Here is a 10602-nt window from a genome sequence, read left to right as displayed (position 1 = left end):
CACTCTTATAGGTTATAAGATGTTCGTCTCTCTTTTTAAAACATGTATTTGCGATGAGAAGATCAAATGTTGAGAAAAAATCCAAAATAGTTTTACCCTCGGCATTGATCACCCCGAAACCATGGCCTCCGTGAATACTCTCATATCCAGTCACTTCTCTCCCAACATGGACATTTAAATCTCCTCATAAGAAAATCTTATCTCCCAAAGGTAAGCCTTGAACCAAACTCTCTAGATCCTCCCAAAACCTTATCTTGTGTTGTTCGTCCGAACCCACTTGCGGTGCATAGGCGCTAATCACATGGGAAGCACCTCCCTCCACCACAAGTATGATAGAGATGATCCGATCTCCCACCCTCTTGACATCCACTGCGTCCTTCTTCCACTGCTTATCCACAATTATTCCAACCTCATTCCTATTATTCACCTTTCCTGTATACCAAAGTTTGAAACCAGAAGTATCCAACTCCCTAGCCTTTGCACCAACCTATTTCGTTTCTTGTAGGCACATAATGTTAATCTTCCTCCTTGTCATGGTGTCCACCACCTCCATGGACTTTCCTGTTAAAGTGCCTATGTTCCATGTCCCAAATCTCAACCTTCTGTCGCTTCGACCTTTACATTTTACTTTGTGAACTAACTTATTTACCCTCGTCCATTCACGAAAATGCGAGAACCCTTACTCATTTAACACTACATCCGGGTACCGATGCAATGGCTCTTGCTTTGACACCGTACTCGAGCCATACGGCACGTTGCTTCCAGGCAACGACCTAGCTTTAGCGCAATAATGTCTTTGATTCATGTCATGGGATTCGGCTATATTTTTATGTTGGTTGCCGAAAACCTAACACAACCCTCCTCCTTTATCCAGACATGAAACCGACTATGTACCGCAAGTGTAATATAGACGGAGTTAAAAACAAATATATAAATAAATGATTAATTTAAACTATGCTGCTTTTAGAGTTATTTGTTAATCTTTACCTCTTTACTTATCCAATCGAGTGTAATTATGTCAAGTTAAAACTTAAAACTTTCTTAAATCTAGTCATATTTAAAGCTTTCGTATATAATTCATGGATTTAGATTTTTTAAATTTAAAATTTTATTTTAAAGAATAAAATATAATTTATTATTATTTATTTCATAAGTAAATTAAAAAATATAAAACAACTATTTAAGAATAAAAATTATATTTTATTTTCTAAAATAAATATTTAAAATTTTAAAAATTTAAACTCATAATTCATATCTTATCCATCTAATAATTTAACAAAAACAATATATATATATATATATATATATTTCTTCTCAATAGAAAAAACAACAAATAAATAAAAATATATATAAAGAAAAGCATGTATGCGTCACAGGTTGGTACCAAGTCACTAGCCTCAGCTTATCCAGATGCAGAGTCTGACACCTTGAGCTCCCTAAGCAAATTTCCTTTTAATTATTTTGAGCATGCTTCTTGGAATAGATAAAGTTTGTGCCATCTTCAAGATTTTATACCGTGCCATTTAAGTAAACATTTTTTTTTTATTTAAGGATTATGTTATCTTAACTAGTAAAAAAAGTTATTCATTTCAATAATTAAGGTGTGATAGCTAGTGACCTTTACTTTAACAACTATTATCATTATTATTAGGGTAAATATTTTTTTGGTCATTGATTTTTTTTCATAAAATATAATGCGCTTTAAGTAATTTTAAATTTTAATAAAATTTTTATCTATTAAAAAAAATAAATAAATTGACTTCTGTTATCGACAAATGATTTACCTTCTAAAATGATATCCCAACCCCATCACTCTCTATCTCTCACCTCGGTTCATTGTCGCTATGCCGAATCCACCGCATTTGTGCTCACGAGTCAGGTCCGCCTCCTTTCTCCATCTCACCTCTCTCATACGACAACTTTTTCTTCTCTTCCAATCCTGATGACTTGCATCATCTACCTCTTTATCTTACCTAAAAGGACCATAAAAAGAACATAAATGTGTCACGCCAATTCAAGTGCCACTTGAACACCAAGGCGTGTCACGCCAGTTCAAGTGCCCAGGGAAGAGGAGCAAGAAGAGAAGGCCTGGGCGTGCCACTTGGGTTCGAAGGCGTGGTATTTTGAAAAGTGAGAAAGTGAGAGTGAGAGAGTTGGGGAGGGGAGGAGCGGGGTGGATTCAGATAGCCTAGGAAATTTTTGGTCATTTTCAAATGGTTAAATTACACAGTTGGTCCCCATACTTTCATTAAAGTTGTAAATTGGTCCCTATTATCATATGTGCAGCTCACATGTTCAAAATAGAGAATATTCTGAGAATATTATGTTAAATTAAACATTTTTTGAACGACGAGGACTAAATTGCAAATTTTAATTCTCTTTATGGACCCAATTACAAACTTTTAAAGTATAGGGACCAATTTGCAATTTCACTAAAAGTATAGAGACCAATTGTGTAATTTAACCTATTAAATAATAGCATTAAGTATAAACTCTAAATAGTTACAGAAATTAAAAATCTCTTTTTTTTTTCTCTTTTTCAGACCTATCATTAATGGCTGCACATATTAACTCAATTTATTTAAGTCTAGCTTAGTAAACCAAACCAATTAAATCTTAAAAAGCAACATGAACGAAATTAGCACAAAAGATACTTAACAACTAAAGTTTCTAAATCGAAGAAAATCATAAAATCCCAAATCATTTCGAATTAGATAGTGAAATGAGAAAAGAAGGGAACGAAAAAAAAAGAAGATGATGGTTGAGTCGTTGGGATGACTACGAATCGAAAGAAGATTTAGTCTTTACAATCATTTAGGGTTAATACCTCGCACCGTTACTAAACACATCAATAGATAATTATTTGTCATTTAGTAGTAGAATCAATTTGTCTATTTTTCTTAATAAGTGAAAACTTGATTGAATTTTAATGATTATTAAAATACGAAATGTCTCAAAAAAAAAAAAAGAGATTGAATAGGATATTTACCTTTATCATTATATCCATCTATTGTTAACGATAACAATTAGTTGTCTAAATTGATAATTAATTTTAATTATTCAATTTTTTTTGACAAACTTAAAATTATTTTTGCTGTTTATCTACAACTATATTACGTATGTATTAAAATCTATAAAATACATGCTATAATATATTAAATTAAATAATATATATTTATATATAAATACATAATAATTAATTTTAATATATAAATAATGTTTTTAATTTATCTAACTATATGTCTATTACTTTATAAGATCCTATCATTTCGCTAAATATCCAATTTAATTTGTATATTAAAGTTTTGTAATTTGATTCTTATACTAGATAAAAATATTTAATTAAATTCCTAAGTTACACAATAAAAGAAATCATTTTAACTATTGCCACTAAGCATATTCCATTGTTTTTTCTTAACAACAAAGTGAAGACCTAATTATAAGAACTTATTAATAAAAATTTGTTTTTCTTAACAACAAAGTGAAGACTTAATTATAAGAACTTATTTATAAACTTTTTTATTGGAGAAACCTATTTTAATAGAAATGTTTTTGAGATAAAATGATCAAAAATTATTTTAAATATAAAAAAATAATATTTTATTTAAATACGGGTGTTTGAGGTGTTTTATAGAATTATAGAGATATTAAAAAAATAGTCTAACACTTACGTATTGAATAAATGTGCGTCACGTGACAATACGTTACATGTATGTTGAACGAATGTGCACCACGTAGCAACACATTACCTGCATATTACATACGATTTTGTCAGATATTCAACACGTTAGTTATGTGTTGATTCAATACTGCCTACAACATCTACTCATCTGTATATATACCAAAAATCTCTATTTGCAAATAAAATACATCTCTAAAATTCATATTAAATTTTTTTAGCGTAAAATAACACTCACTCACCTAATACTTCCTTTTAAACTACAATATATAATTTGGCAAAAATACTATTAAACGTAAATTTAATCCATCTTTTTTAAGTATTCTTTTTAACTTACCTTTAACATAGTCAAACCAAACACAATTTAATTCTTATAAAAAATAATTTTGTAACTAGTGGTTTTCCTGAAAACTAAACCCATGAACTCTGAGAAGTAATTATCTATTGAATCACTTTATTATCCGATAATCTTTAGCAATAATATTATTTGGAAATTAAAGAAGTTGGAATTCTAACATGCTATTTAATATTTTAAATATCAATGGATAAGAAGCAATGGCATTCCCCTTACCCTTACTTAGCATGCGTGTCGTGTTGTAAGGAGTATGTCCTCAACTTCCATAGCTTACGTGTGGGATCCCACAAATCTCAAATCCAAACAAATACCACTTCCAAATCCAAAACGATAATGATATCCATTTTTTTTTCATTTCATTATTTAAGCCAATAATTAAGAACTTGATTAATTTATTTTTATAAATTATAATTACTTCTGTCAATATATATAATATTATGTATAAATTAAAATCAATTACTAAAATAATTATAATATATAATATTATATATATTAAAATTAACTATTAAAATAATTAGATAATTTATCGTATATATATCAATATTTATTTATTTTTTAAAAAATTAGGTAATTTATCAAATATTTATGACTCAGCAAGAAATTAGTCATTACTTATAGTAGATGGTAAAAAAAAAAAAAAATTAAAAAAATGCATGTTGTTCTTCTCTTTCTTTGTGATTGTGCCACCACATTCTTGATGGCATTTAAGACCTTCTTTTCTTCGTTTTGTGTCTCTTCACACTTTCGCCACATCACACAGAGTCACGGATAGATACACACATTCTCTCTCCTCTTTGCTTTCTCTTTTTATCACTTTTTCTTTCTTCTTAACAAATTAAAAAAAAAAATGGATCTCACTGCCAGTTCCCGCCACCGCCGTTCACCACCATCTTCCTCCTCTGACCGCCTCCTCGGCCTCTTCGCCGTTTCACCCTCACATTTACCTTCCGCATCCGCCGCCGGCGATGAGCTCAATGAAGCAGAACTCTTCTACGCCGCCGACGAAGCTTCCGAGCTGGAGAATCAGTTCTCGGCATGGCCACCGGCGAACAACAACGACCACCGGAGAGTCCACCAAAACTCCGGCATCCTCGCGGCGTTACCAGAATCCAATCGTTTAGCAGTTCTTCGCCGGAAACCGTCGTCATCTTCGACGTCAACGATGACGATTCCTTCGATTCCGAGGCCGAACGGCGACAGTTACTTCTCCCAATCGGTTCCCGGCGGCGGTTGTGGAGGCCGGAAGTTTCAGCAGTCTGATCCGGTGAAGGTTCCGGTTGCTGCAGCAAAAACGAGAAAGAATGCCGGCGATCTTGCCGATGTGGACGACGGATACGACGACGATGACGAAATGCTGCCGCCGCACGAGATCGTGGCGCGAAGCTCCGGCGCTCTACCAAATACGACGTCGTTTTCGGTGTTGGAAGGCGTCGGTAGAACTCTCAAAGGAAGAGACCTTCGCCAAGTGAGAAATGCAATTTGGCGCAAAACCGGTTTTCTTGATTGATACTAATGAAGTAATGATATTATTAAATATTAATCAGTTAAAATTAAGTTAATAAGTTAATTAATTATTAATAGTGTTTTTTTTTTCTTTCTTTTAATTCGATGAAGCTCAATTTTGATAGCTTCACTTATGGTGACTAACAAGAACTTTAGTTATTTGAATTGGGAATGTTCTCTCAACGTTTTCTTTTCTTAAATTAGTATTAGCAAGTGTGATCTCTTGTTATATATTGTTTTTTTTAATAAAAATATATAATAAAACACAATATTTGATAATAATTAATAAAATAGAGAGGCTTGATTTCTATTTGATTTTTTTTTATTTCTCATTATTTCAGCTGACAAAAACTAATTTGACATCTACTTATTTAAGTAAAAGAGTGGTATTTTATTTTTTATGATATTTTCTCAAATAGCTGGTGAATGATTAATTAATCAGGTGCAATATTTGTTTAAATGGATAAATAAATTGATTATTAATCAGTTGCAATATTTGTTTAAATAGATAAATAAACTAGACTGGCTAACCCAATAGTTATTATTGATGATTATTTATATGTTTATATTATATGATTATTCTATTAAACCAACTTAAGGAAAGGTTTTGTAAAGACATATTTTCCAGATTAATGAATCAACATAATTGAGCTTTTATAGATCTTGAAGATTAGGTAGAGCTGTTGTGTCGATTATGATGTCGTACTCTATGATTGAATTGATTATGAATAATATAATATAATATGAGTTAGTGGTTGCTTAGATAATCACTATTAACTATTTAACTTTACATCATTAGAGATAACAAAGATTAGTGGTTGTTCAAGGTTATATGTTTTTGTTGTTTTTTCCGGGACCGAATAAACAGTTTTGTAAATGACAAGCCGAGTGAATATGAAGCATTTGACCTTTTCTATAATGCTCTTTGAAGCTTTTTTTTTTAAATGAAAAATTTAACTTCATTTTAGTGTATATGAAATAAACCACTAGTATTTTTTTCACAATTTTATTTATTTATTTTGTGGTTGTCTATGACTCTATGTAAAAAAAAAATCAAATATTATTTGTGTTATAATAATATGTGTTTATTTTTGAATGAAAACAGCCTCTTCTTATGCCATAGCCATCAAGTAAGAAAAGAGAGATGACCTCAACAGACTGTTATTACATATTTTAAGTATATTTGTAGTAATCAATTTAGTGATTAATTTATTAATTTATTTAAATAAGTATTAATTTATTAGTCTATTTAAATAAATATTAAAATTTGAATTCTGTCTTGGACTAATCCTTGATTTTTTTGGTGTCTCGACCAATCCTTAATTTGCTTGAGTGAACAATGTTTTGGGGAACTAAAAAATAAATAAAAAAAAGGTACATCTATAGGAACTTATTTTTATTTATGATTGTTAACATTTAAAAAATCTCTATATATATATTTTAAGCTCAAATGATCATATGTGTGTACTTTATGAATTATGGATTAAATGGGTTAGAAGATTACAAATATTTCTTCCTTGTTATTATTATTATAAGTACTAAATTGAGTTTTTGAAACTTTAATTATAGGACAAATCTTGTGCTTACATGAATCAGGTCAGCGCAAACTTGGTTCTTTCCACCCTTTCCTTGTGATATACCCCAAACAAATAAAAATAAAAAATTGATTAAGGTAGGGTGTTTATTAGTGTTGTCTAACATTAATTACTTGAATTACATGTAGAATATAATAAGATACCGCTTCGTGCATGCAATAACTCATTAATCAACAACAAATTCTTAAATAGAATTTCATACTGTAATAGATTAATTTTTGAACTATTATTGGAATGGAAACTGAGAGACTGAAACTTAATATCATGTTTGTTAGTCTAGAAATTAGTACTAAAATTTCAATTTCTGTCACTAAAATTTTAATATTTCAGTACCTCTAAAATATGAGGACATAGGAGACTGAAATTTTTAAAAACGAAAACTAAAACTTTAATAATATTTTATATCTAAAATACTCTATTTCAATTAATTAATCCCAACTTACTTTTTGTGTAAATTAAATTAGAGCTTCATTTTATTTCAGTCTCTGTCTCTCAATTTCAGTTTTTATCTCTTTTCCAAATACTACCTAATTGACTGATCCATAAACTTTTTTATTAAAATCAAACAAACCTATTTAAATTTAGAAATTCATAAAAAAATAGAGATAATCCTACTTTGTAAAAGTTAAGGGTGTGTTTAATTTGTATTTTTATTTTGTGTTTTTATTTTTAGCATTTTCTATTTTTAAATTTTGTGAAAGAAAAAATAAAAATAATAAATATTATTTTCTATTTTTATTTCCTGTTTTTATATTTTTCTTCACAAAATCCAAAAAATAAAAAGACAAACCAAATGGACCTTAAATTTTCTGAAATTTGTATCATTTTTCAGTTTCATTTTATAATGCATGGGTACATTGCATTTGTGTTTTTGTTAAAAGAAACCCAAGGTTTTTCTCTTCTTCTTTTTGGTCCAACTTATTTTTTTGTGTGGTCACTAAAGAAGTCCAATGTGGAGGGTTGTTATAATGGACCAGGCTTGCAAACTGAAAAAGAAAAAATCAATCTATTGTTCCTAAAAAAAGTTTCATGAAAAAACAAGATTTTTTACTAAGAAATTTTATTGTTTTAATAAACTAGTGGGTGTGTTTTTAAAATTTTTGTCCCTTTTCATTTGGTATTTTTCACTAAATTTAATAAAGACAAAAACATGAATAAAGTAAAAAAGAAAAAATAGTTGAATACTCCTATACCAATATCTTTTAAAACTTATCATAACTATATTTAAATGACTGATATTATAAGTGTATGAACTACGAATATGATTGGTATTTGGTTGATTTGTCCAACAATTTTTTTTTTCTTGTTGTTCTCCTTCTCAATAATTGATATAATTATGTTACCTACTTACATTTTACATTATATTCCCAAAACTCTGATTATGTTCACTATTTTTTGTAATTTATTTTTTAAAAATCTCACTTTTTCTTGTGGTATTAGTCCTTGTGATAATCTAATAATTAATCATTTTTAATAGATGAGTTATATCTTTAATTAAAAAATCTAAATTATTATACTTGTTACTTATATATATTTTATCACATTCAAAATTCAATATATTTCTTACTTTTTATCAATAGGTCATATTTAATATCCAAACGGCACTACTTTTAGAAATTCAGTCATAATTTAATTCCATGTTTTTTAAGATCCATAATGTGTTCATTGTCATTAAGAAAATAATCTATTTATAGCATATCCACGTTTTCCTAACATTTGCCTAACACATATTATATGCATCAAATTTCCCATCTTAGAAAAAGCCATGGAACCCTTTGTCCTAATTGGTGGAGAAATGTGTCCATGTCATTGAGAAAAGTCCATCCAACATTGTTTGTCACGCTTTGGGCTTGATTACAACATTTTTCTTTTTTATATATTTTTTATACACTTTTTTATTATATTAAAAATAATTTTTTAATTTTTTTATCAATTAATTTTAATATTAAGAATAAAAAATAAAAAATATATATCATTTTTCTTTTCTTATTTCTTATGGATTAAAATTCTCTAAAATAAAAAATTAATAAAATAAAAAAATAAAAAATTAATCACTTTTAAATTAAAATAATAAAATATATATTTTATAGAAATTACAAATTTAATAATAATTAACCTTTCACTTTATCACTTTATACATTTTTCATTGCATGTATTCCATCCAAATAATTAATTCTTAACTAATGTCTTTGCCTCAAAGTATGTCTACCCTTTTTCTCCTCTCAAGTTGTTTCTAAATAAATAATTATATTGGTAATCCAATAAAGGCGGAAAAAAAGAGGCTAAAAGTGTGATTTAATTTAGTCATTGAATTTAAGGAACTATGTGAAGATATTAAACTTTATGTAAACAATTTCCCCACTCCTCTTTATGTTCATGGCTTCAACTGATTATTCAAAATTATTAATGATATAATCCACATAAGAATAAAGACATTAATCATTACTTCATTAGCATACATAAAGTTTAGAGTCTAACAAATTTAGAGTAATTTGCTCTCATTGAAGGTACAATTTTTGTTCAAGACTAATTAAATTATTTTTAATATCTAAACCTCAAAAATTGTTTGGTAAAATAAGTACCAAAACAAGTGACCAAACATAAATAATGCACACCACAAATCTCACCCCCCCCTTTATTTTTTCATGTATAATGTATGTTGAGGTTTAATTATTACATATTTGCACCCTATTGTTTTGGTTTGCATATGTTAGATAAATCAAATAAAAATCATTTATCCTTTTAAAAGTTCTAGTTTTCTAATAAAGTACTTCTACTTTATCTCCATCTAATTTTAAGAGTCACTAAGAATATTCACATTTTCTATTTCTTTTTCTTTCTTCATACATATTCAAGAGCACTTGTTAAAAATATCAAAGTAGAATAACAATATAGAAAAAATATTTAATTATGAAGTTTTTAGTAGTATCCAATGTATAAAATCTTATTTTCTTTATAAAATAAAAATCTTTCTATTTTGGTATTCTTAACAATTGATCTTAAATTATTGATGCTTGAATAAAGCTTATGGTACTCCAATTACTTAATAAATTTAATTTTGATACACTGGAAAATAGTTTTACACGTGCATTTAATTACACAATCTCACATTAGTAAAAATAAATATTTTTTATATTGATTGCGTAAATAGTTATTCAAAAAAACAAATATCGTTGTACAATTGAGTAAAACGTTTTACATAGGGGTGTACATGGCCCGGCTCGGCCCGAAGACCCGCTCGGTCCTGAATACTTTAGGGGCTAATTTAGTGTTATTTCATTGGGTCTAGGGTCGGGTAAGGGTCTCAAAGATAGACCCGGTCATTATTTCGGGTCGGATCTGAACCATAGCTCGGGTCACCCAAATTTGGCCCGATGGCCCGGTCATCATACACTATTAATATTTTATGTTGGATGATGGCTATTTTTATGTGGAATTTAAATATTGAAACCTTAATATTTTGTGTTATT

At 28.6% G+C, this 10602-nt stretch overlaps 1 protein-coding gene across 1 annotated transcript; it reads left to right on the top strand.

The window, feature by feature from the left end:
• Positions 1 to 4382: 4382 nt before the first annotated feature.
• Positions 4383 to 5847, top strand: LOC112728819 (protein S40-6-like). The gene has a single exon (XM_025779127.3). The coding sequence runs from the start codon at positions 4882 to 4884 to the stop codon at positions 5539 to 5541; it is 660 nt and encodes a 219-aa protein (XP_025634912.1). The 5' UTR covers positions 4383 to 4881; the 3' UTR covers positions 5542 to 5847.
• Positions 5848 to 10602: the final 4755 nt, after the last annotated feature.

Source organism: Arachis hypogaea, chromosome 12 (assembly GCF_003086295.3).
Source record: "Arachis hypogaea cultivar Tifrunner chromosome 12, arahy.Tifrunner.gnm2.J5K5, whole genome shotgun sequence".
Taxonomy (NCBI): Eukaryota; Viridiplantae; Streptophyta; class Magnoliopsida; order Fabales; family Fabaceae; genus Arachis; species Arachis hypogaea.
The sequence above is the reverse complement of the archived record's forward strand: the minus strand, read 5'-3'. Positions and strand labels throughout refer to the sequence as shown.

Excerpts from the sequence above, each read along its gene's own strand:
- LOC112728819 (XM_025779127.3), top strand. The coding sequence starts at position 4,882 with ATGGATCTCACTGCCAGTTCCCGCCACCGCCGTTCACCACCATCTTCC.